Genomic DNA, 26,657 nt, shown 5'->3' with positions numbered 1-26,657 from the left:
CTTTGTCAAGTTTCTTGAGCATATCCATTATTATACTAAGATCTCCTTTTAGTTCTTCTTGAGCTTTTTCAATTCTCTCAAATCGACTGGCCTGTTCTTGCTCCATGATTCTTGTCTGTGTCCTGGTATTGTATGAATGACGAGTAGGTTGGGCCGAAATTTTTGATGGGCGAGCTATTCTTGAACCTTTATTACCATAAAATTTTTTTATTTTGAAAAAGAAAAGAAAAAAATAAAATTAGAATGCTATGTGTTAAAAATTTTACTTTATGAAAAATGATGTATATGATGCATGAATGCAAGTGAGAGATATTTGTTCTTGAACGAATTTCAACATTAGAAATTTTTATTGATCTCATACAACTTTTATTACATAGGATTTATAATCCTAGAGTTATATCCATAAAAGCATTTGACTTGCTCATAATGGTCCTTCACCTCATCTAGAAAGTTCACTAGGCACTGTCCATATTCTCCTATGGGATTGACTTCTCTTCTTAATGCTTCTACCTTTTCAACCATCTCCCATGCTTTCCTCACTGCCTTGCAAACTTGATTAGTCAAGTGCTTTATGTACTGTTGCCTCCCTAAACTTTCTGCCTTCCATCTCATATGAGCATCCCTTTCTGAATCACATGTGAAGATCCAATCTTTTTCCCTTCTATGCCACTCATCTATCATTGCTGAAATATGACTTTTGTGGTCTTGCAGTTGTAGCTCTAACCCTTGGATCACCTGGTGAAGCGATTCTTTTTCATTCAATACTTCGAAGTGCTTTTTTCTTTCTTCTGCGAGCATGACTTTTAATCTTTTCTTTTCATTTTGGCATTCCACCAATCTTGCTGAGGTTGTAGAGTATAATCCCTTCCAATTCTGACATTCTTGAGAAATTCTGGTGGTCTCCTCTTGCTTTTCTTGAGCTTTGCCCTTCCATTGGTTTATTCCCTCTCGGAGCTTATCCATTTCACGTTGTCGGCCAAGGTAAGACTTGGTAACTAGTAACCTCTTATTTTCTTGATGTAGATCTTTCAAGTCACTATTAGCCAAATCTCGCTCTTTTATGACTTTTTCTAATATGCTCCCTTGTATCTCCGCTTCATATCTTAATTGCCCTACTTTTTCACGAAGTCTCAAATTTTCTCTTCTTATTTCTTCTTTTTCAGCTTCTAATTCTTTCTTAACAAGCTCAACTTCTGATAATTGCACCTCTTCTGAAAGATTAACCAATTGATATGAGCTATCATCAGGAGGGAGTACTATGTCTCTAGGCCGCATTGCTTTCCAAAGCTGATAATCAGAAGTGACTTTATCGATGAGAGGCCCTAACCTCATTCTTTGTGTTCTCTTCCATGCTTGGATCAACTGCTCCGAAGTTCTTGATGGATTTGATTCCCCATAAATGAATTCTACTTGGACCAGGCCATGAGTAGCAGGAACAAACTGTTTTGCACCAAATTGCCTAAGTGCCATCAATGGAGCATAACTTACAACACCCCATAGCCCTAATAACGGAATCCATGGCTCATTTCCTCCACGATACAACAAGGGCACACGAGGCATCCAAGGCACCATCCATTCGATTTCATCCCCAGTAATCCTTTGTAAGAAAAGGACCCATTCTTCCTTAGTCTTTAATGTCGGCCATTGGCTTTTGCAAAACTCTTCGAGTGGTGCTTTATTTCGAAGATATGGTTTCGAAAATGCACTTTTCCCACATTTGAAATGACTTCTAACCCATACGTATAATAGAGATGCACATCCTATGAATCGACCTTTCCCATTTCGTCGACAAAAATTCAATGACCTGATGGTTTCGGCTAAGACTGCTGGAGCGAGATTAATTGTTTGGGTTTTAATTTGCTCGAAAAAGTCTACCACAGTTATCTCAATGTAACCCAAAGTCTTTGGAAAGATTACCATGCCATACAATGCTAGAGCAAACACATCCCTACCTTGATCATTATCCAAATGCTCCTGAATGAAATTTCGAAGAAAGTCCCAACGAATGCCGAGATGTTTACCTTTAGACTTCACAAAGGAATCAATGGTTTCTACTTTAACCTCCATAAGCTTGGCTAACTTTTTACGATAACCTAATTTTGGCTTTCGGGTAAATACTTTATCTGGACATTGTAATTCTATCCCGAGCAAAATCGAATACTCCTCGATGGTTGGCACCAAATCTTTCTGATTAAAAGTGAAGCATCTATAGGATGGATCCCAAAACTGTATAGCTGCTTTGACCAGCTGTTCATCAACCACTACTGAAATGAGAGATGCAATCTGCCCATACTTTTTGCAAAAGCTTTCTTTTCTTCCTTCACTTAACTGACCCCAGATAGCAGCTAACTCTTTTAAATCATTCTGTGTGAGATCTAAATGCACTTTTTCGGGTAACTCAGACATATAACTGGTATGCAAACAATCTCCGTTCTTTTGTTGAGCCTCTTTCGACCAAACATGTACTTCATTATACGACTCACATGGCACACTGACTGAGGATGAGCAAATCTGTAGTTCTATGGGATCCATGAAAACTTCTTGGGAGAAATGTCCTTGAGCAAATATCTCGATGCAAAACTGTATGATATGATTAATGTAACAAAATTGAGTTAGTGTGAGGATGTGATTTTTAAAAAAATTTGTTTTTTTTTTTTTAGAGATTTTTTTGTTTGTTTTGTTTTGTTTTGTATTATACACAACTTTTATTCTTGGATATTTTTTACAAGAAAGTGGATGGAGCTCTACATAAGGCTGGTTTCCTAGGCTTATTATATGCTGGGTTTGGATTGACAGGGTCTAAAGGTTCCCAAATTGTTCCTCACTGTCGTCCATATTGAACTAGTAAGGCATCCCGATCCTCACCCATTACAGGCTACTAACGGAAAGGGTTCAATTCGAGTGGAAGTATTTCGCTTGCCATTGCGGAGGTTATCACCTCACGAGAGCAATAGGTACTTTACTTCCTTCTATAAAGGACGAAGCCCGGGTATAGAGCTCATGTATGAGATGCATCGTGCCATTGTGTGCAAATATATCCTAATTTATTGAAAGCAATATATATACAAAAAATAAAACATAAGAGGCATAATAAGAGAAATGTGTGTGAATTTTTTTGCTTTTTATTTTTGATTTGTTTGGTTTTGTTTTGTTTTACTAAAAATGAAGAATAAAAAATTAAGAATTTGATTAAGACTATTTAAATCAAAATTTAAGGATAACAAGTAGTTAATTTTGGCTTGACTCTCAAAAACAAAATGCGTCCCCAGTGGAGTCGCCAAGCTGTCGTAACGGTTTTGCGTCCGCCCGACGAATTTGGAAACGAAATAAAAAAAACGGAGTCGCCACCAATCTTTTTTGGCTAGGTGCGATTGGCCACCTATTAAAACATACCTTTTTAATGAAATCTTAAAATTAATTAAAATTTATTAAAAAGATAATTTTACGGTCTGCGAAACAGTCTGAGTTCGGGAGTCGGTTACGCGTGAGGAAGGATTAGCACCCCCACAACGCCCGTTAAAAACGGTACCAATTAACAACGTGTTATCCTTTGATTTTAATACAAACAGTCTTATTTTCAATATTAAAAAAATAATTTTCTTGATTTTTATTTATTAAAAATTATTCTTGAGAAAATAAATCAAAACCTTTTTATTGAAATAATTCTTAAAATGTTCCAGTACGTTGGTAACATTAAAAGAACTCTTTCTCACCTAGAGATTTCTTAAAGCATCTCTACTCGGAATACTTTTAGAATCTCATCTTTGGAGGCTCGAATTTATTTTTCGTAAGAAAATGTCATGTTAAAAAAATTTATTCTCGAGAAAAATAAATTAAAACCTTTTTATTGAAATAATTCTTAAAATGTTTCAGTACGTTGGTAACATTAAAAGAATTCTTTCTCACCTAGAGATTTCTTAAAGCATCTCTACTCGGAATACTTTTAGAATCTCATCTTTGGAGGTCTAAATTTACTTTTCGTAAGAAATTATGTCATGCATGCCATGCAAAATATTTTCATGTTTATGCACACATTTTATTCTCATTCAAAAATTTATTAATTATTTTATTAATTTTAATTAAAATTTTGAAGAAAAAAAGGAATTTAATCATATTGAAAAATTTCTATAAATATTCCAATACGCTGGTAATATTTTAAAAAAATCTTCTCACCTAGAGATTTCTTAAAGCATCTCTACTCGGAATACTTTTAGAATCTCATCATTGGATTAAATTTTTTTCTTCCTATTTTATTACTTATATTTTTAATATATTCATCAATTTTTATTTATTATTCTTAAAAAAGAAAATCTTTACTGTATTGAAAATTTTTTTTATAAATACTCCAATACGCTGGTAGTATTTAAAAAAATCTTCTCACTTAGAGATTTCGTAGGCATCACTACTCGGAATACCTTTAAATCTCATCGTCGGATAAAAATTTTCTTTTCTTTCATTTTTTATCACTTTAGTATTATTATTAAATTTATTTTTATATAATTGTTTTTAAAGTTTATCTTAAAAATAAAAAAATTTAACTACAATTTCATCAATTAGTTTAACAAATATAAACATTTTAACATACATAAATATTAATAAAATAAAAAGTAAAAAATATAAAAAAATTTTTTTACCTGAACCGGACCGGTCAACGGTCCGGTCAACGCCCGGTTTGGTTCGACGGTTCGGTTCGGTCTGGACGGTCCAGTACCGGTTCGGTTCGGTCTGGGCGGTTCGGTTCCGGTTCGGTTCGGTCTGGGCGGTTCGGTTCTGGTCCAGTCAGACCGGTTAGATGCTGATGAAGGAAACGGGTCGCGGGTCGGGTGCGCGGACCCAGGGTCGGGTCGCGGGTGGACGCGCGGATCCTCCTTAACTGAAACGGTGTCGTTTTGGCCCTATGCCCAAAACGACGTCGTTTTGCTTTTAATTTTTTCTATAAATAACTTGAAAAATTTTTTTTTGTTCATTTGGTCCTGTTTTCAGAAAAAAAATGAGAGAGAGAGCTCTGGGGGAGGGGTTCGGCCGATCGCCGTCCGGCCGTCGGATCGCCTTGTCGGCCGCCGCCTGTTCCACCGTCGGCGGTGGTCGCCGGTGATCGAAAAATGGTTAGAAGGTCACGAAGACTCCTCGAGATGCCCTCTTTCCAGATCCGGTCTCCTTTTCACCGGAAGCAGCCCCGATCAGCGTAGATCGAGGTTCAAAGTTTCTGTTTTCAAGACTTTTTTCGTTTGTTTTGTTGAAACAAGATTGATGCAATTTTCTTTGCTTTTGCAGGTAGCTTCGGCGCTGGGTTCCTCCCTGCGGGGAGGACTGTGTTGTTTTTTTTTGTTTTGTGTAGATCTGTTTTCGGTTTGGGTGCTTTGGGGGGTTGCGTGAAACTGAGTTTTTTACGCGTAGGAATGGGGTCTGTCTGGGGTTGAATGGGGATTCCAGAGGGAGATTGAAGGGGATTTCAGAGGGAGATTGAAGGGGATTTCAGCCAGCTCTTTTTTTTCTTTTTTTTTTTTCGAAAAGGAAATGGCTGGAGATTTTTAAAGGCTTCAATTAGGGGAATCTAGGTTTCTGTAAGGTAGTTGGTTGGTGGCTGTAGGGTGACTGGTCAGGAGGCTGGTCGGGGGGCTGGTAGGGTAGTTGGTCGGGGGCTGGCGACAGCGGCGCCGTACCAACTCCCTGACTTCTATCTTATTCTGTTTCTTTTGTTTGTTTATTTTGTTTTTTTGTTTTGTTTATTAATAAAATGGTAGACCCGGACAAAATCGGTATCTACAAATATAGATACAACACTTAATTATTATAGCATGTCAAAGTTGAAATTTTAAAATTTAATTGAATTGATTATTTGAGATTTACTTCTCACTTTGGAAGGTTACAATTAATTAATGGATAAAAAAATAATGCCATTTTTTTTAGAACATATATAAGCAAGATCTCAAGAAAGAGTAAGTCAAAGATTTTTATTGGATTTACAAAATTAAAGTATCCGGGATCGAGCTTTGATCATGCATTATGCATAGGGCGCCAACAAAGGATTGTAAGGCTTCTGTTATCATAACAAACAAATAAAAAAGGAAAAGAAGAAGAAGAAGAAGAAGAAGAAGAAAGAAAATTGATTATATCATAACTGTTCGTCAATTATTTTTGCAAGTAACGACATTTTAAAAAAACGCATGACAAGTACAAGCAATGTGCCCTACCAGGGTAGATTTTCTCATTTTGATTGGAGGGTGGATGATCATGAAACCAAGTTGATATTTCAAACTGTGGAAAAGAAGGGTGAGGCTGAAATTTATATGATGATGACACACACGGGCAAACTGGTTCCAATGAACTTCATATCTCTCTTTCTCGGCTCTTCCATGGTGGTCCAAATCCAATCAATGCAAGAAAGATTTTATTTGATCTCTCCTAATCTTTAGTGCTTTTCAACAGCCTTATTTATATATGCAAATGGATGTGTAATGGTTGAGACTTGTTTCCTAATTTGTCAAGAGTTTTGGACATTTTGATCATTTGGGTGTCCTTATTTGGTTATCTGAGTTTGTTTGAATTTCAGTCAGTTTCATGGATGTGTATACAAATTCCTTTCCTTTTTCAACTTAAGAACTGGGTTCTAGCTTATAATCATTTTGGTACATTAGAGCATGAATTTTTTTAAGTATATATGGTTCAATTTTTGTGAAAGCGCTTTCAAAGTAAAATCTCAGATACTCTAAATTATTAATATAAATACTTCTAAAATCTTCACGAAAAAAAATTAAGTGTAGATAAAACCTGAAGACATCCCTATTTGTATTATAAAAAATAAAAAAGCATTGGTACCAAATTTGCTTGGCTACGTAAAAATGAGGTAAGACTTATATAAAGTTCATAAATTTTTTTATTAAAAATGATCAAATAAAAATTAATTTTGAAAATAAAAACATATATATATTTAAGTGAAGTTTCTAAATTTCCTTATTAAAAATGATCGAATAAAAATTAATTTTGATAATTAAAACGTATAAATTAAAAGATTTTTTTATATAAAGGTAATGTATTTTATATATTTTTAGTTTTTTGTTTAAATTTTGTTTAATTTAGCTTTTGAATTTATGAAAAATAAAAAATTTTAAAATTATTTTTAATAATTTATTAAAATTAATTGAATGATCAATTGATTAATTAAATTTAAAAAATTCAATCAATTAATTAGATTAAAACTAAATTTTGACCAAAGATAACTTTTAATTTACCAACTTTTAATGCTTCAATTTTCCATTAAAAAAATATCTTTTACGTACGAAGCTGACAATTAAGAAAAGTAAAGGGAAATTCTAAATGCACTTCACTTAATGTTATATACATTTTATTTTTATATATATTTCAAATTTAAAATTCATTTTTTCATATTTATTAAATGCATTCCATCCTTCATTTTGGTATTTTTCGTTCATACCCTTTCTCTCTTTAGTTCTTAACATTGAATTTTTCAAAAATAAATATTCAAGAGATTTTGAAATTTTTTGAAAATTGATATTCAATAAGCTATAAAAATTCTCGAATATCAATTTTCGATAAGTTTTAAAGTCTTTTAAATATATCTTTTCAAAAAATCGTTAATTTTATTGAAAATACATATTCGAGAAGAGTTGAGACTTCTTGGATCTTTATATTGAAGAAGTTCAAAGTTTTTTATTTTCTAAGCATGAAAAATTTGCTAATAGAGACCTTTAATTTTTTGCTTACGAGACATTATCATTCAATAACGTTTGTGATATTTTTACAATTTTAATATATATGTATTTGAGAGAAATTACTAAGTGTGAAAAAATGTTAGTGTAAATTGACTGTCGCACCGTATGCAACAAAACATGATTGTCTCATCGCGCATGATGCAATAGTCATTTGCACGAGTTTTCTTTATAGTTTGCAATTTATTTTCAAATGCATATTTGTTAAAATTTGATAAATATTATGAACATTATTTATCAAATAGTGCTTGGTTGAAAGATTATAAATTTTTATTACTGAAATTATACATCCCATATGTCGAAGTTGATATTTTTCAATGGCTCTAATATTAGAGATCTTGATTTTTTTTGTTATCAAGAATTTATAATTAAATATAATTTTTAAAAAATTTAATGTATTGTCAAAATTAGATTTTTGAGACTTATATTATTTTCTCAAAAATCTATTTCCAAAAAAACAATACAACTCTTGAAAATAGATTTTTGAAAAATATCATTGGTTTTCAATAATCTATTTTCGATAATTATGATGTTTTTTTATAAATAATTTTTAAAAATATAATATAATATTCAAAAATTTATTTTTAATAAATACAAGATGATTTTTAAATATATAAGCTATTAAAATTGATATTTAATGTTAATTATCCCTTTCATCAGTTGACATATCATTAAAATTAATACTTAAAGATTATAAATTCAAAAGAATTTAAACGCGTAATATATTTTTCAATTATATATATAATTAGATAAAAAATTTAAAGATAAATTAAAAACTTCACAAAAAAAAATTGACATTCGATGTATTAGTATTTTTGAAAAAAATTTTTGGTGCCTACTTAGAACACCCAAGTAAAATAACATCAAAGAAGAAATAATTGAGACCAAAAGACGAAATTAGCCTTATATTTACAAGTTGCTAGGCTGAATACGAAAGAACTTTGGATGGGGGCAATAAAAATCAGGGGAAAGGGAGCTGCTTCCGTCCACTTAACCAGTGAATAGCTCACCCCAGACGTGATGCTCTCGACTTGATGGCTATAAAACTCCCCACCGTTGAGCCCAACCCCCGGGCTCCACCACTTCTGTAGACCCACTTGCCGCAATTTGCACCACGGTCCCACCTAGGTCAAGACCAGCCACTCATGTGCACCAGACCAGTGTGATTCAACAGCAAAACCCAGGGCTGCCCTTTCCTTTGTCGTCAGAGTTGTAATACGAATTCCGTGGGAAAAATCCTGCCCTTTACCTTTCCTAGGGGACATGCCGCTGGTTTTTATTGTGTTTCATGTGGAGAGATTGAATCAGAACCGTTAAAACGCTAGAGCTGGACAATCTGACGGTGATATTTTAGGTGGAATCTAACGTTGGTCAATGTCAACCGTGTACTTGTCTTCGTCTAGTGCGCAAATGGAGAAAAGCCCAGACTAGTACGAGTTGTGCACACTTTAGGGTCTGTTTGTATTGATTTTTGTTCTCTCTTAAATGAATTTCAAGGTACATAATTTATAACAGTTATTTATTTTCTATTAGATTTTTTTTATATTTTAAAATTTTAAATTTTAATAATTGAAATTAAAAATGAAGACTTAGCATTGACGTGAAAGTGCTATCTCCACGGATGGTGTACTTGTTTGTTTAAAGAGTTAATGGAATTTCGTTTTTCCTTTAATCTTAGAACTTATAATTTGCTTAACTATAATTTTGTAATTTTTCTTTATCATAATTTTTTTTTATTAGTAACTAAAGGATTAATGTGGTATTTAAGTTATATGCCTCTTGGTTACAGTTTGTTGTTGGTAAGTAACATATATTTTTAAATAAAAATAAATTCAATACACCATTTTTACTCTCGCTTTATAAACTTAATATGACCAATATTTCAAGTATTATGTATTATTCACATTCAAGTATTTAAAGACAAATGTAACATTAAGATATATGTATCCGGTGAAAACTAAAGCATGAATCTAGTCATTGTTATTTAAAAATTAATTACTTCCTTATGGTAGGATGCAAATTCAAAAAATCATTTAAAAAAAATGGTCCGTAGCCTGATTTATAAATATGTAGTATGTGATAAAACTTTAATCATCAAATGAAAATAAAGCTTTAAAGTTCTATACAAAGTCTAAAAATTAAGTATTTTTTGCAAGATTCAATACTTGAATAACTATGACTAGAGGTATGTAATTTAATTTCAATGAAATGTATCAACACATTATTAATTAATTAAATACTAATAAAAGATTTTTAAGTTATATCAATTAAATTAATTACGAAGTTACTCATGACCTAATAACTATGTATGGTTGAATATATTTTATGAGATATATATTATGTTGAAGCACTAAGATTTTCAAAAATTGTTTTGTGGATGGGATAAAATATAATACAAATCATTTTTTTTTTTTTTTGGCTTTTATCCCAAGTTTTTCAAGAGCAAGCTCAAATTAGTTTTAAATATTTCTTTTTACATAAAAAGGTAAACAATACGTTTTATAAATTCTTTGCGCAGCAAACTGGTCCTTAACAACCCAGCTCAGCAAAAACGCACGTGCACATCAGGGTATCGATCCAACGGCCCATGTATTTGCCGTACATCCACTCGGCATCCCTATAAAAGACCTCCATCGTCCCTTCTCTTGGTCGCCAACTTTTTTCGTTAAAGCTGCAGCTGCAGCTGCGGCAGAGAAGCGACGGCCCAAGAAAAATACTTGAAACGTGATTTTGGCTGAAGTATCAAAATCACCTTTAATTTTCTTAACATTTCATATTAGTACAAAATGCTTTTAAGGAGTGCATCGACGCCGATACTTAACTCATGGGTCCCACACTCGAAGGAACCATCGCCGGAGCACGAGGTTTTTTACCAGATTTCCCGAACCCGAACCATTTCGTTCACAGTTTCGTGCTCGAGCTCGATTTCTGTGGGGTCGAGCGACGATTCGAGTCGGAGGATGACGAGGGCTGTGTCGGAGACAGATCTGAGGGACTTGGTGATCCCCAAGATGAAAACCGTTGAGAAAAATACCGGGATCTTGAATGGAATCTGTGTGGATGAAGAAGAAGAGGAGGTGGAGAAAGAAGAAGCTGTATTTCAGTGGTGGAGAACTGCTTCGCTTGGAGTGGAGGAAGTGTGTGGGGTAGGCGGTGGTGGGGGAATGATCTGCGGTGGTGGAAGAGGCGGTGGTGGTGGTGGTTCCGACGGTGGCGATAATGAATGGGGCTTTTGGGATTGGAATAAAGGACATGATAGTACTGAATTGTATTATCAGAAAATGATCGAGGCTAATCCTGGAAATTCACTTCTCCTTAGCAATTACGCTAAATTCTTAAAAGAGGTAACTTTATTTATCCATATTTATTTCATATTCACAAAAGAAAAGGTTAAAAAAGATTTTTGAATTTTGAGTTTGATCTAATGTCGGAAATCCGAACAGGTTCAAGGGGATTTCGTGAGAGCTGAGGAATATTGTGGGAAGGCAATCATGGCAAATCCAAATGACGGGAATGTTCTGTCTATGTACGCTGATTTAATCTGGCAAACTCACAAAGATGGCCCGAGAGCTGAAACTTACTTTGAACAAGCTGTTAAAGCTGCCTCTGATGACTGGTAAATGCCCCAAAACTAAATTTTAAACATGGATTTGATTAGTTATGGTTAATTACACAATCATCAACGGGAAATCTATATCAATTTTTTTTTTCATGAATTTGCAGTTTTGTGTTGGCATCATATGCACGATTTCTTTGGGATTCTGAAGAACAAGTTGGGGAAATTTTGAGTAAAGCATCAGAGCAAAGCTTTTTCCATGCAGCTCCTCCAACGCCTCCTCCTTTGGCTGCTGCTTCTTAGGACTCTTACTGTGACATAGCTTGTATTTAGCTCTTCTGACTTTTGTTGATATACCCTTTTTTTTTTTTGGCCTTGTAGAAAAGAGTGAGATTTGTAGTTAGTGAGACCTCTGTTTTACTTTTCTCTACGTTGGAGCCCTATCTGGTAAAAGGGAAAATAAGATATGGAAATGAATTTTTCATTGGAATCTTCGTCTCTCTCTCTTTTTAACCCATCTAATGATTTGTTTAGTGAAAAATTTCGGGTTAGAGATGATGTTGTTAAAGAAGATATTTGTTTTTTTTTTTTTTTAAATCAATTAATACGCATTTTTTGTGCTGTTCATTACAATAAGCATGGAGGCTTCTGAAGGAATTGATTCCTAGTTGTTGATCTTATCAAGATTGCTTAGTTCCTGTACCACCGAAATTGATTCCTAGTTGATCAAGATTACAAGATAAAAGCTACTATTTTTTCCCCTAACGTTTTTTTTTTTTTTGAAGTTTTCTTATTATTTGTTGCTTTTGGCCGGCAATCAAGTTTGAGGAGAGAATATTCAATTCTTATTACATTATCCGTTTTTGCTTCATTAATCATGGTTGGGCTCAATCCAACTCTAGAGTTGTTTCTTTCCTGTACACAAAAAAAGTGGGGCCAACAAGGTGAGAAAGAGATTAAATCACTCATATATGGTATATCTAAAGAAAATAAACACCAAGCTGTTAATAGATTTTGCTAAGCAATCTTGATGCTAATAACAATCATTGAGTTTTTTTTTTTGGCGTTTTCAGACGATGAAGAGAACTTTCAGATTATATCATTATTCGGAGTACATGAAGAGTTGACTCCTGGTTTGCCCAAAACAGCACACAGCCGACGTGCAGAAGTGCAGAAGTAACCTTTTCTTTTTCCAAGGAAAACTGGCTACATGACTTGGGAGACTAGGGAGCTCAGGAAGGATCAAATGATCCAAAACCAACCAAGAACTGAACCACTGACCAATCCAATTCCCAGGAACACGACCAATACAATTGCAGATAATTCTGCTTCTGAAACTGGTACGATCTTGGGGCCTAGGATCATCAACACGCTTGTTAGGTATCCATTTGTCAGACCGAGCATAAACGTAAGAATCACTACTGGTACTTCACCCTTGAGCCACTTTGGTCCATGGAGGCAAGCAGTGAAAAGTGGATAGAATAAAAGCCTAGATATGCAAGCCCATGTTGCTTTCTTAATGCTCTGTAGAACATATATTGCAGTCAGAGACTTTCCCATGAAATCTGCGACATTATACACTGTGATCAGCAAAACAGGATACCAGTCCTGAAGAAGTTTGGATTCCAGATTCTCGGCTATAAATCCGGGGAAAATAGATAGGGTCACTATGTATATCATGAGAATTCCAAGAGCTGGCCAGCAGACCTTTCTTGCCACTGTCCAAAATTGTGGCCTGGAGCAAAATGGGTCATCTCGAAGAAGTCTGTAATGCTGTTGCATAACTGGTAATTTGTATAGCAAATTGCAGCAAAGAATGCAGCAAAGCAGGATGGTGGTGCTGACTATAAAGTAGAAGTGAGCACTTGCTCGGAGGCCCTGTGGGGTTTGTGAAAGTGAAGACTTGGTTATTAGTCTCAGGATGGAAACCAGCAAACCTGTTATCAGACGTTAGATTTAGTTAGAGAATGAGTCACATTGCGGATCGTACAGCAACTTTTTAGTCTTCCTACAGGAAACAAGAGTAATTGTAGCTAAAACAAGTATCCTAGATGGTGATTGAAAGAATAAAGGATGCACTTGCATGGAATGAGTTCCATAATTCTGAGGGATCTTTTTTGGGCAGACAGTGAAGATAAGATATAGCTCATAGTATTCTACATTCTAGGTTAGTACCTATGTTACCTTAGGCTGGCATGCACTTTTGAGCTTCTCCAAAAGGAAAAAAAAAAGAAAAAGAGAGTACATAATAGAAGCGATTATTCCTCAATTTGAGATGAACTACAATTAAATGCTTTACCTTTTACCATAACTGAATAAGAAATAAGTTGCCTTATTTTTCCATCTTCTCCAACCTAAAAGGCTTTAATTTGCAAGGACATGGTTTCTCATATATGATTTCTGTAACATTCTTGTCATCAATATACTTTAAAACTCCAGATTGTTTAATTCTGGAAAGCGGTAGGAGAATAGGGGTAGGAGTTGAATAGTGAAAGTGTTACAAGGTACCTGAAGAAGCAGTTCCAGCAAAAATAGCCTGCATGTACTGTTTTGGAAGCTTTCCAGCTGATCCTATCAAGCTTCCTGCTATCAAGCCATCTGCTAAACCACATATTACAACTGCTGCAACTGTCATAAAATAGGCTGCATTCTGTCTTTCTTTCGACCAACTGCTATGCCACGCCCAGTCTATAGTTGGAGCAACCATTAGAGAGAGAATAAACATGGAAAATCCCATGTTCATTCTAAATCTATGAGTCAACTTTCTGCTGCTGCAACCAGAACTCATCATAACAACTAAAACTAGCACAGAAGAGCTCATATAACCTACAGAGAAAACCTTTTCAACATGCTTGGCTGGGTAGAGATAACCGAAGTAATCAACAGCTGTGATAAAAGCATTCCATGGAAGTAAATTGCCTGCACCAAGCAAGAAATGGATTATATAAGCAACTTTGTAAGTGTCCCTTGGCTCAGGCTGATTTGCTGGTGAAGCCTTTGGATTTTCCATTTTTTGCATTTCTTGCAGGCTCCAAGGTTCTGCTTCTAAGTTATAACAGTCTTTGGTTGGAATTTAGGCCCCACAATAAGCGGTGTAGAACATGATGAATTGACCTGTTGATTAGAAAGGCCTAACCAAGCTAATTAAGCTGATAGAGCAAGACTCTGCCGCCTGACTGGGGAGCTTAGCTAGTCAAGAGCAAGAGCTTATGCGGTATTTGTTTGCAAAACTTATATCCCTTCTGAAATTGGTTACTATAATTGAACCAGCTTGACTAACCATGGGAGGTAAGCCGGAGCCCCTTGGTTAGCTGACAGCTCTATTAATTTTGATCGTGGATTTGATTGATGGATTGGGATTTGGAATCGATGGGGCTCACGCTTGGAGAAAATATGCGCTGTGTGGGGACGTTAATGGATGGGCGGAGTAAGAAGTACCTTTTTTCATTGCTGTACTGCTACTACACATGGGTTAGTATGCCATGGTATTGTCAAAGGTAATAATCAGAATCTTACGAGAACTACTAGGCGCTCGCAAATATCTGTAACCTCGTGAGACAAGCATTCCAGGGCTTGCAGATAATCATTCATTCGGAGCCCAGAGGGGAGCTAAAAGAATCAAATTATCCCATAATTTTATATTTACTAGCACATCTTATCAGCATTCCGGGATTGGACAATTCTATTTACCTAACTCTTTTCTTCTTAACCCCCCATCCCCTTTCCAAAGATTTCATAAATTTTGACAATGCAAGATATTAGTGGCTGCTGAGCGTGCTGATGGGCTGCTATGAGTTCCTTTTGGAGAAGAACCAATAGAGGTACCTGTCAAGAGTCACGAAGTGAAAGAAGATGTCGTTTCGGCATGTTGAACAGGTCCTGATATTTTGATTAGCCATCCATCTAGAGAACTTGATTCCATCTTCCAATGTGACAAAAAAATCTCACCAAGAGAGCTTGATCACCCCATCTTTTGACATGTCTCGTTTCTACTATTAGCTCCTATTATTCCCTCTCTTTTCCTCTCTTCTCCACCCCTTTCCTCTACTTTTTCTCACTTTAAGGAAGCTGATTAATGACAGCATACGAAACAATCAGCCATGAATTGTGCCTGCAACCCCAGCCACGTATGAGGAAGCAAAAAGCTTCAAGATTTTTACCACATTTTTTGTTTGGAAAAGAAAACTTAGAATCCGTTTCTGTTTGCACTGTTGAAAAAAATAATGCTATCATGATGAGTACAACTATGATTGCTGGATATTCATGACTGTTTCCTTCAAGAATTCACTCATGACTATGACAAAGACAGTAATAGAGAAGCAAATATCTTTAGCATTTAGCTTTATATGGCATGCACTAACCAAATTCCATAATTGTCTACCTTTTCCATCCTTCATTTCAAAGTGTTAAGGACAAAAATGGTTGAATCAATCAAAAGCTAAATATCAATGGCTTTATGAAATAGTGGAAACATGATTAAGCTTTTTCTTTAATACTAGTTTAATTTCATAGGAATACAATATATATATCAAGATGTTGGTAATAAGTTTAAGTGGTTACTTTTTGACTTTGAAAGTAATAACTTTTGAACTTTGTTCTCCAATTTGCACAAAATGCAAATTCTGATGATTAAAGTGATATTTTTAGGCTTAACACAATGGATGATTTTTAGTTGTAATATATTCCAGATTATTTGACATTTGATTATCGATTTTATTGTTTGGATGTGAACACAAACACACACCAGTGCAGCTGCATTTTAGGTTTGTGCTGCCCTGCAGTGCTGCGCCACACGAATTCCCTGGCAATTTGTTTCCTACAACTTGTAGTTTTCTGCAGTAATAAAGCCTGACTGATCTTCAATTTCCGTTTCTTGATAAAAACACTAATTGAGCTAGCTATTTCCAAGACACTGTAATATATGGTATAAAATGTTTCTTTTTTAATCTAAATAAAATGACTTTTCTACCACTGAAACTGTTCTCATGTTCTTTTGAGATGAAGCAGATGATTAGATGGAACCTAAATGCTTGCCTTCATTAATGGGTTCCAGGGTTTCAAAAGAGGGCATGTTTTGGCTGAATGAATTGGCTACCGGTAAGTTCCGTGTAATGGCTAATCTAATACTAAAATATATAAGCATGACGATTTTTTAAACAATGTACTCCATCTGTCTTTTTTTTTTTTTTTTCATGTTTCAAAATTATATTTTATTATTATTTTTAACTATTTAAAACTCTTATTTTTTATTATTTTTTTTTACTTTTGATATTAAAAATCGTGAAACTTTAACTTTATAAAAAAAATTAAAAATTTAATATTAAATATATTAAATTCAAAAATTTTTTCAAACTTTATAAAAATTAATATATAACAAATATTTTAAGGCAAAAGAAGTATACCTTTTTGGTTGTACGAGGCTGACAGAAATTGAAACTCCATCACTCAAACAATTCACACCTTAAATAAATATATCCACCAATAATGATGCAACATATGATAAATGCAAGGTGATTTGGCATGAAAGGTGACATGGCATTTTGGTTAACCAATTATGAGCAAAATGCATACGACTAATTTCATCCACGTCAGCCAATTGATATTTTGTTTAAGGTACACAAAAAGAATTAGCATTAAAAGTTTAATGTCAAATTAATAAATCTCGTGAATAAACGTATTTATTTGTTTCAATTTAATTTTGAAAACAATTTTTTTGGACTGACAGTTTTGTTTAGTTAATGAAAATAACTGTTTTAATTTTTTTTTTTTTTTAAGACAGGAGCTCTGAACAGTATTAATAAGTGTTTAGAGAGCACAAATATAAAAAGATAAAATAAAAAATATTTATTATTTATTTGATTTTATATATTAAAAATAATTTATTTCTCATTTATATATATGTAATGTTTTTTTCACATAGTACATAAAAATATTAAATGTTTTATTTATTTTAAATATAAATTAATTTAAATAAAAAACAGAATATGAAAAATTATCATATTAACCTTGTTTCTTTGTCATTTTAAAAGGATTCTAATTCTTTTTTTTTTTTTTTTATGGTTGGGATATTGTTTATAAATAATGCATCAAACTCTCAAAACGAGTCGTAAAATGAAAGAAAATTGTTACGTTTGTAGAAAAAAATGTCATAAAGAAAAACCTTTTTTTTTTTTTGGAACCCTCTTCTTATATTTTTGGTCTTGCATAAATCCCTTTTATACTTATGCAAGATTTTCATTTCATTTTCTTCATAAATACTAGGAAAAAAAATGACTCATAAAAAGGAAAAAAAAAACACTTGAACCTTGATAAAGATAAATTTAAATTATATTTTTTTATTAACAATTTCATGCTAGTAATTAAAAAATTTTTCATTCTCTTTCTTTTTTAGAATAATATCTAAATGAATCCTGAAAGTTTACTTAAAAATATAAACAAATTCTCAAATTTTTATTGTATGAAATTAAGATTATAAATTTTTATTTTCTTTCAATTATACACATAAAATATTAAAAATATACAAATAAAATACAATTTCCAAAATTTTTAAAATAACATTCCTTCAAATAGTTGTAATCAAACTCATTTAAATAAATCAAAATATTTTTTATTAATTATATCATTCAATTAAAAATTTTTTAAAAAAGTAAATATTTAAAAAAAATTCATTCTCTTTCTTTTTTTTAGAACAATATCTAAATAAATCTTAGAAGTTTACTTAAAAATACAAACAAACCCTCAAATTTTATTATATGAAATTAAGATTATAAATTTTTATTTTATTTTAATTATACCCATAAAAGATTAAAAATGGATGAATAAAATTCAATTACCAAAATTTTTAAAATAGCATTCCATCAAGTATTTGTAATCGAATTTGTTTAAATAAATCTAAGTAAATATTTTTTTATAAATTACATCATATTTTTTTTATAAATTACATCATTCAACTAAAAAATTAATAAAAATTAAATATGTTATGATATTAAAATTCTAACAATAATAAAATAAAACATGCAATAAAAGACAAAAAAGACTTAATATTCAATTTGAGTGAAGTTTTAAGATTTATTTGAGTATCATATTTTTATTATTATTAAAAATTTTACACGTGGCATGAGCTCATTGGTTGTAGATGTAGCTAAGAAGGAACAAAAAGAAACGAAAAAGATGTCAAAAGAGCGCGCTTCGCAGTAGGCACAGTGAATAGGTACGTGATTGTGCGTGCTGAGACGGAGAGAGAGAGACAAACAGCGACTCAAATGGAAAAGACCACAAAAACGACGCCGTCCTACTCATTGCAAGACCCCAAAGCAACAGACCTCGCCGCCGGTCGGAAACTGAGGCAAACGCCGCGTCGACCATGGGCCACTCCCTATGCCCGCCCTCAACAGAACCAATCCCTACGCGGCCGCTTTCTCTCCAAACTCGTCGATCCGGCTTGCCGTCTCATCGCCGGCGGTGCCACTAGAGTCTTCCCCTCTCTCTTCTCCAATCCTCTCACCAACGTTACCCTCCCGCCTCCAGAACCTCAAACTCACGGTTAGTTTTTTTTAAATAAAAAACGCGTCTTTCGTTGAAACTTTTTTCTTCTTGGTGACTAATTAGGGTTTTTTAGGGATTGGAAGTGAGTAACTTTGTAGGTGACAAAAGTTAGAGAATTTTTAGTGATTTAATTAAATGTTTAATTACTGTGATTATTTGTTGAAGTTTGTTACTTCTGTTTGAAAACAGGTAACTTGGATGAAGATGTAGAAGAACATTCTAATGGCGAAGATCAAACTTCTTCAATTGTAAGGGTTTTTGTCTACGAAATCCTCTTATTTGTGTTATCACTTTATAAATTTTGTTAAATCACGTTGTACTTGCTCTATTTAAGTGAAAATTTGTTAATTTGAACTTTTCTTGGTGATTTAGCATGAATGAATATATTTTTATTCTTTTTCTAGTTTGGAGTTTCCCAAACAACTGGTACTAGCACAACAACTGATGGATCAAAGGCTGGTTCTGACTTTGCTGAAAACAGAGAAGGCAGTAAGGGTGATGTTAGTGATGACAGGCTTTCAGAAATTGAGAAGCTAGTGGAGGGGAAAACATTTTCGAGGTGACTTGTTGATTTTGATTATACATTCTCTCTGTTGTTCATAAATTGTAAACTTGCTTGTTTCTGCCAAGTTTACTGGTATAAATATTGTTTATAATGAATGAGATTGGTCTTTCATCCCTGTCTGCACACTTATTCATATCTGTGTTTGTGTCTATCTTTGCAAAGAGTTAATTATCTAATATGGTTTTTAACATCTATAATCTATACCCAGGGACGAAATCAATCATCTTATAGGGATTATAAATTCAAGGGCTGCTGATGTTCCTAAAGTTGATCAAGAAAGTGGGGATTTAATCCTGTCTGCTGGAGGTGTCAGGGGACCGATGGTTGCTCACAACCTGAGAAGGCCAACTGAAGAAAAACAGGATGATTTAAATAAAGCTGTATGGGATATGGCAACCCCACTTCCTAAGCCAACTGTGAGTGGAAATTATTATGATGAACTTGTATTTTGGAACAATGATACGTGCATGGATTACTGAGGTTGAATGTTGTGTCTTGTGTTTGTTCCTGCATATTTATGATGTTTGTGCAAAAATATTAAAGAAGGTTTCCATTTGTAGAGAATTATAAATTAGATTATGTTGCTCCAACTGTTTATTTTCCTTAAAGTATCCGTCTGCAACACATCCCATGGACATGGTATGGTGGCCCTACCCTCCAAATGTTGGACATGGTATGGTGACCCGACCCTCCAAATGTATGGAAAAACTTTTAGAAAAAATTTGAATGTGCCCATGTCACACACATTCTCTATCCAACAATCAACCCGAGCCAGAGTAACATAGCTTGTAGTAACCCTTAGATTTTATTTTTTAAATTAAAAAATTTGAACTCATACCATCGTATTATTTATCACTTTAAGTAATTTAATTTAATCTTTAATGAAATTGATGTAGGACAAGAAAGGGAGTTGCATCAAATTGAGTAATTTATTTGTTTGGTGGGCAAGAACTTGTAATTTTAGGGTTTAATTGGATGGGAGATTTTAATTTATAGTGTTCTGGTTAGTTTAGAAAGGAAAGGACTCAATTTTGAGAGCAAAAGCAAACAAAACGGCAATAAACATTCCTGCAGATTTGGGTTGTGAACGGTAACCTGAACAGCGGTTAGACTTGAAGCTTGAAGGTTGCTTTCGTGTGAGTTCAGTTAGGGTTTGATAGGTGGCCATTCTATGGTTGTAATAGAACTATTTAGGGCTGGTTTTGATTGTGAAACCATGCTGGAAAAGAAAAAGGAAAATAAAAGATCTGGCCTTCTCACTAAATCTCGAATACTTCACACTTTGGGCTAGGAATTCCTTAACACAAATTGAAAAGAGAGAATACCAGCTATACAATTCTCATAAATTTCTTCTTTAGGAGGTTAGATGCTTAGGTGCTTATTTGATGGATATCTAATAATCGTACCCACTCAAGAATTAAAAAGGTGCAAATGGAGTGTACCCTTTACTTAGAAGTATTTATGATATACTTGTCAAGTTAATAATTGGATCAAAGATATTAAGTAGCAAACTTTTGAATAGGCTTGTGATAGATAAATAGTCTATCAAATGTTTTTCTGGAAGCTTTTGACATATTAAAAGGAGATATAAATAAGGGTTGGGCTCTTGACAGTAAATTAAGATGAGTTAGTGAGTTACTACAGCTGTTGGTCTGGTCAGGAACAGGAAGGTCTGTGAGGATGAGCCTTGTAGAAGCTGCCAATATAAAAGGGAAGTCTCTTGTCCTCCCATGATATAAGTTTATTAGTAAATCGTTTTTTTTTTAATCTCATCTCTCTCTGTCTTTTGTCTGTCTCTTTCTGTCGCTAATACACATTTTGGTGCATGCACAGAGTTGCATCTTTTGGCATGCCCAACATATATTGTGTATTGTTAGGTACATTGAAATTTGATGTGCTTGTCTTCCTCCTATCTTTTCTTTTTATTTTTCTATTTATTTAAAATTTTAAATTCTATAAAACATTGCAGGTCCTAAATGAAACTGGATCTTCACCAATTGAAATTGCAAAAGCATACATGGCAAGCCGGATACCAGAAGGAAACCTAGGTTCTAAGATTATTACATCAAAAGATGAAAGACCAACAATGCTTAGTGATGATTTTGCATCAGAACCATTTGTTCCTTTGCTTTTGCCAAAGCCCTCCTCATACTGGCCAGGTTCCATGGTACAGGATCAGCATCGTTATCTAACTCCACAAAGTCAAAGAGGCAGATTTGGGCTTCATAATATTCCAAGAACCCCTTACTCCAGAACTATTTTTTCGCAATCTAAATTGAAGGTGTGGAATTTTAAAATTTTGTATCTGTTCTATTATGATTTACATTTGATTGATTGCATGAGACATGATTTTTTTTTTCTTCTGCATGGAATCAGTTGGCTCATGTACGAGACGAGGGTAATGGTTTCCTGAATAGTTCATTCTCTCCCTTGCAGCAATCACAAACTCCTATACATGGGAAGGTAATTTTTCATGATTAGCAGTCATAATGATACTCCTGATTATACTTCTAGTATAGTGCTATAGATATATATGTGTGTGTGTGTGTGTGTGTGTGTGCACGAATGTGCATACACATGTTTTTCTATTTCTTGGTATGCATGTCTCATGATGATGTCATGCCATTTTCAGTGTTCATTAGTGGCATTGATTGCTTATTGGTAATTTTAGGTTCATAAGTACCTTGGTTAATGCTGTTAGATATCAAGCAATGTTCTTAAAGTGCTTCTAAGAATGATATCTTGCTTAGCTTAGAAGGCTAAAATGCAAGGAGATGGTTGAAGAGAATCAGATGACATATGCTAGTCGTCCTTGAAGGATGAAGAGTTTGTGGCTTGGGCTTTAGTACATTTCTAGTTTATGCTGAAAATTTTACTGCTGACTTTTGTTGTCTTCTTTCTCTCTTTAAAGCAAAAGTTTCTTGTTTTTCATATGGTTCCTATGACGCCCGGATGAAGAAGTTTTCTGAGGGGAAGAAGATACTTGAGCTTACTCTATCCAACCTTAGGCAAAGGAAAAGAAGTTTACTCTCTTTGTACCAAAGAAAAAGAAGTAGCTTTACTATTAATCATATGGTCGGTTTGAGCTTCTTTCTGAATTTGATCCTTAGGCAAAGCACCAGGGCAAATGAAACTACTAAATGGGGAGTTGAAAGTTGGGACTTGTATAAGATTTTGGAATCAACTTCCTTTTTCTTAAAGGGAAAAAAAAATGGCTACATTTGGTTAATGAGAAGCAGAAATTGAACCTTGAACCTTGACCATCTAATAGAATGGTAATAACTAGTAGTTCAATCTTGAATTATATCCTCTCTATTTTTGTTATGGTAATAACTAGTAGTTCAATCTTGAATTATATCCTCTCTATTTTTGTTTTTAAAATGCTTCTTCAATACGGATTCCTCATTACTTCCAACACATGGATAAGCGTGCTTTATGTTTTCTGATTTTGTCTCTCTGTGTTATGTTATTTATTTTAATTGAAGTGTTATGGCATAATTATTTATCTAAAGTTCTATTCTATGAACATTTAGGCTTTGCCTTGTAGGAACCAGGAATGACAGAAATGGTAAGGATGGGAAAGTGTTTAATCCAATTGTTAAGCTCTAAAGTAGGAAAGTAGTTATGAAACCTAACAATTGGGTTAATAATTTTTCTATCCTTCTTACTAAGCAAAGCCTTGGGGAAAAAATGTGCATCTAGGTTGGACAGAGTCTAATTTGTGAAATTTTTTTGCCAAAGCTGGACATGTACAAAAGCTGAATAAGGGAATTTTCATTGTGGTGTAGCTATTGCCTATTTGAAACTTTCTTTTTTGATGAATTGAACTCTTATCATTACATCTATTTGACTTGAGTCCTATGCTTGGTGTTTGAACACATATTTGAAGTTGAGGAGCAATATAGTGGATGACGCCCATGGATCTGTAGGACCCATTCGCAGGATTCGACATAAGGTCACTGCAGAAACTCCATCCAGAGGATCTGTTTATTCTCATTCATCGTTAAATGATCCTTTTCTGGTGGGAAATTCCAATGTTTCCGATGGTCTATTTTGTTCTATCAAGAAGAATTTGGAGCAAAGAGGCACTAGTAGCTCTTCAGTTTTTCAGTCAGTAGATGGTAACAGAATTTCTGATATTGGTATCCCACCTGTACATCCACATTCCAGTCAGACGGCTAGGACAATATTGGAGCACCTTGAGCGAAATCTAGCCACTCCTAAGGAGAAGTCCAATGAACTAAAGATAGCCACTTCAAGGAAAAGATCTCAATCTTCAGATGCTAATGTTGCCACTTCAAAGGGTCACAACAGTTTGCCATATTTAGGACTTGATTCTTCTAAAAGCAGGGATCAAATTAACAATAGAAGTCCCACTCAGTGGAATGAAGATAGAGGGAACTCATTTTCAGTGGCATCTCCAGAGAGTACCATAGAGGCTCAGGATGTGAAAAGAACAAGTGCTTCTGATTTAAAAGTTGATAGCACTATTACAATGTTTGGCAATAATGCAGGGTCTTCAGTAGATTTTGGAAAAAATCAGGATTCTCAAAGCAAGAATGCACACAAGGTATTTCATTCATCCTTACATTATTGTTCTGTGACCATGCATGCTTTCATTAGGTCTTATGCTTATCTAATAGTGTAACATTCTCATGCCTTAATGCTAATCTTTTTCTATGTACTTTCCTAGTAAGTATCAGCTATAACTAGAACCATTTAAATTACAGGCTCAGTATCTTTTAAGAAATTTAACCTTTTTTTTCCTTCAGACATGCTATATAGAAGATAATACATAACAAATGCACTACGGTAAATAAATGAACATCCAATTTCTATCGTTTAGTTGGCCCAACTTGGAAAGTGAAAGAGACATTAACGTTTTCTATCTATTTTTTTCTTCTCTCATGCTAAGTACATTGGTGATAAGATATCCTATCATTTTACCTCCCTTTCATAAAGCAACTTTGAAATTTGGTTGGGGTTACGAATCTGGTGATCATGATTTGATGCAGCAGCTGTGTTAATCACTTAGTCTGTGTCTCATTTGCCAATTTGCCTAGGTCTATCAAGTAACTTTTGTGATATATGTCATTTATTTTGTTTTTTTTCCCATTAAGAATTCATGTTTACATCAAAGAATGCCATACTAATCAATTTATCGGACAGGATCTCTCAAAGGTCACTGATGCTGCTACGTCTGAGTGTCTACAAAAGCCTTGCTCCAACTCTTTGGGAAATAAACCAGTTTTGGCTTCTATTTCTGTCAAAAAGCCTGAGCAAAGGTGGATGTTTACTTCGGATAATAGCAGTGGTTTCACTTTCCCTGTTCCTGCATCTTCTGGTGTGTCTTCTGAGCCTCCAACACCATCCATCATGCCATCGCTATCAGGTAGCAGTCTGCATCAGCCCAAAGAGGAACATACAGGACCTTCATATAGCTTTGGCTCAAATAGATCGTCCACTACCCTTGTTTTTTCTTTCCCTTCGACAAGCAGTGCATCTAAACATGTTGATGCTTCAGATATTACCTTCAACTTCGGATCTGATAGGTCATCAAGAATATCTTTCAGTTCAATAGGAAAAAAATACCATATGCTACAGACACAGGAATGATGTTTTTATTTCCCTTTTCTTTTTCAATTTTCCCCCTTCAGATTTTAGTGAGTCGGAGTCCAAATTTCATCGGTGAGAATCTCAATTAGTTATGCATCTTTGCGGTATTGTAGGAGAAAGAATTGTCTAAAGCTGAAACCTAGATTCACTTAATTGTAGCATTAGCCCTCCTTGTTTCTTAGTTACGGCAAAGAGCAAACTGTATTGTCATTGGTTTCTTCGTGACTGTCTTCAAACTATCAGGTTGATGATCATTTTAAGGGAATTGGAAAGAAACTTACTGGAATGATCACAAAACCATCCTGTTAAAGCCCAAAGCTTTGCAACAAAATATATAATTGGTCCTTTGCGAATAATGCGATTTTCTCTCTTGTCGAATAGAGTACTGCTTTGTTCCCATTATTTGGCTTTTGGATCTTCCTGTTTGCTCTCTAGATAAGAAAGAAAGAAAGAAAGACGAGCCTGGACCTGGACGTGGCACAATTCCTGTTCACACATTGAATTTATGTCCAAAAAAGTAATCGATCGAACAGGATGCCATAGGAATCACATGTTGGGTGTTGCTCCTGTTTTTAACAACAAAGAACTTATCCTTGTTAATGTTGGACCCCACCTTCAAAGAAGATTGTAAATTGCAAGAGAAAGGAGGTGTGTAGGAGCACCTTGAAAAGACACCCACCAACCATTCGCGTTTGAGAGAGAAAGGGTGTCCCCAAAACTCCAAAATCAAAGAGTCCAAAGAGAGGGTGAGTTGGGTGCGGGGGGTTAGAACAAGCTAGTCAGGGCTTTGAGAGGTGAAATGACAATGAAATAATGAAAATGAATGCATTCACCAGACATGAATTTGACATTTCAGATTCTTATGTCAGAACTGCATTCTGCAACTCTTGCCCTTTTCTAGTTTTTGACTCCCCACTATCACCACCACCAAGCATTGCCCCCTTGTGTGCTGTTATGTACTACTGTTCTTTCCTTTTCTTGCATTTTTTCTTGGGATAAATAACTATTGTAAGTAGCAAGAAAATCTATTTGCCAGCTTGTAATCTTACTACAATCCAATTGCTGATCCCGAGGACATTCAATCATTATTACCCCCGATTTACATTTTTACAACTTACATGCACTTCTAATTTCTCTCTAGCTACCTACATGAATTTCATATTTTTACTACTCATTGTCATATCTTCTTTTTTTTTTTTTTTGGGGGGGGGGGGGGGGGTTATAAAGAGAAAGAAACAAAGTTAAAAACATTATAAAATTTAGGAGAAAAAATCACTTCCGTTGTATCTACTTAAAAAAGGTGTATCATTAAAGATCTCATAATCTATATCCATAATGTTCTTTTAGTTTCTTATCTTTTGAACTATTTTACTCCATTTTTGTTCTTTTCTTTCCCTTTTAACTTAGACAGAAATAGTAAAAGTCTAAAAGAAACCAAACTATATATGCTCCACCCCAATTAAATATATACAGTTTGGTTTCTTTGATTATAAGTTTTAAACTAGCCCCTCCTCTCTTTTCTTAGTCTAGTTCCCTATATATATTATTGTACCTGGTGCTTGTTTGTCCTTTCCATACAAATCTTATCTAGTTAACATATATATATATATATATATATATATATATATATTTGGTCAATAGGTTT

The 26,657-nt window shown here is 34.1% G+C and overlaps 3 protein-coding genes across 3 annotated transcripts; 2 read left to right on the top strand and 1 right to left on the bottom strand.

Moving 5' to 3' along the window:
• The first annotated feature begins 10,381 nt into the window (after positions 1-10,381).
• Positions 10,382-11,776, top strand: LOC111286430 (uncharacterized). Its single transcript, XM_022876378.2, has 3 exons — positions 10,382-11,074; positions 11,174-11,346; positions 11,454-11,776. The coding sequence occupies exons 1-3, from the start codon at positions 10,517-10,519 to the stop codon at positions 11,587-11,589; spliced, it is 867 nt and encodes a 288-aa protein (XP_022732113.1). The 5' UTR covers positions 10,382-10,516; the 3' UTR covers positions 11,590-11,776.
• A 485-nt stretch (positions 11,777-12,261) lies between these two features.
• LOC111286429 (equilibrative nucleotide transporter 8-like) lies at positions 12,262-14,405 on the bottom strand. The gene is made up of 2 exons (XM_022876377.2): positions 13,795-14,405; positions 12,262-13,223 (listed from the first exon to the last, which is right to left on the bottom strand). The coding sequence occupies exons 1-2, from the start codon at positions 14,303-14,305 to the stop codon at positions 12,529-12,531; spliced, it is 1,206 nt and encodes a 401-aa protein (XP_022732112.1). The 5' UTR covers positions 14,306-14,405; the 3' UTR covers positions 12,262-12,528.
• A 4,053-nt stretch (positions 14,406-18,458) lies between these two features.
• Positions 18,459-25,368, top strand: LOC111284804 (uncharacterized). The gene is made up of 8 exons (XM_022873764.2): positions 18,459-18,828; positions 19,021-19,079; positions 19,236-19,390; positions 19,605-19,812; positions 21,366-21,677; positions 21,773-21,859; positions 23,286-23,966; positions 24,566-25,368. The coding sequence occupies exons 1-8, from the start codon at positions 18,549-18,551 to the stop codon at positions 25,010-25,012; spliced, it is 2,229 nt and encodes a 742-aa protein (XP_022729499.2). The 5' UTR covers positions 18,459-18,548; the 3' UTR covers positions 25,013-25,368.
• The last annotated feature ends 1,289 nt before the right edge of the window (positions 25,369-26,657 follow it).

The sequence above is a fragment of the Durio zibethinus genome, chromosome 6 (genome assembly GCF_047325235.1).
Source record: "Durio zibethinus cultivar Kanyao isolate XHJ-2024 chromosome 6, ASM4732523v1, whole genome shotgun sequence".
NCBI lineage: Eukaryota > Viridiplantae > Streptophyta > Magnoliopsida > Malvales > Malvaceae > Durio > Durio zibethinus.
The sequence above is the reverse complement of the archived record's forward strand: the minus strand, read 5'-3'. Positions and strand labels throughout refer to the sequence as shown.

Bases quoted from the DNA above. Each gene is read 5' to 3' on its own strand.
- LOC111286430 (XM_022876378.2), top strand. From the start codon at position 10,517: ATGCTTTTAAGGAGTGCATCGACGCCGATACTTAACTCATGGGTCCCA. The intron at 11,075-11,173 runs GTAACTTTATTT...AAATCCGAACAG, and splicing joins ACGCTAAATTCTTAAAAGAG to GTTCAAGGGGATTTCGTGAG. The intron at 11,347-11,453 runs GTAAATGCCCCA...ATGAATTTGCAG, and splicing joins AAAGCTGCCTCTGATGACTG to TTTTGTGTTGGCATCATATG.
- LOC111284804 (XM_022873764.2), top strand. From the start codon at position 18,549: ATGGAAAAGACCACAAAAACGACGCCGTCCTACTCATTGCAAGACCCC. The intron at 19,391-19,604 runs GTGACTTGTTGA...ATCTATACCCAG, and splicing joins GAGGGGAAAACATTTTCGAG to GGACGAAATCAATCATCTTA. The intron at 21,860-23,285 runs GTAATTTTTCAT...ACATATTTGAAG, and splicing joins AAACTCCTATACATGGGAAG to TTGAGGAGCAATATAGTGGA.
- LOC111286429 (XM_022876377.2), bottom strand. From the start codon at position 14,305: ATGCAAAAAATGGAAAATCCAAAGGCTTCACCAGCAAATCAGCCTGAG. The intron at 13,224-13,794 runs GTACCTTGTAAC...GTCTGATAACAG, and splicing joins TGCTGGAACTGCTTCTTCAG to GTTTGCTGGTTTCCATCCTG.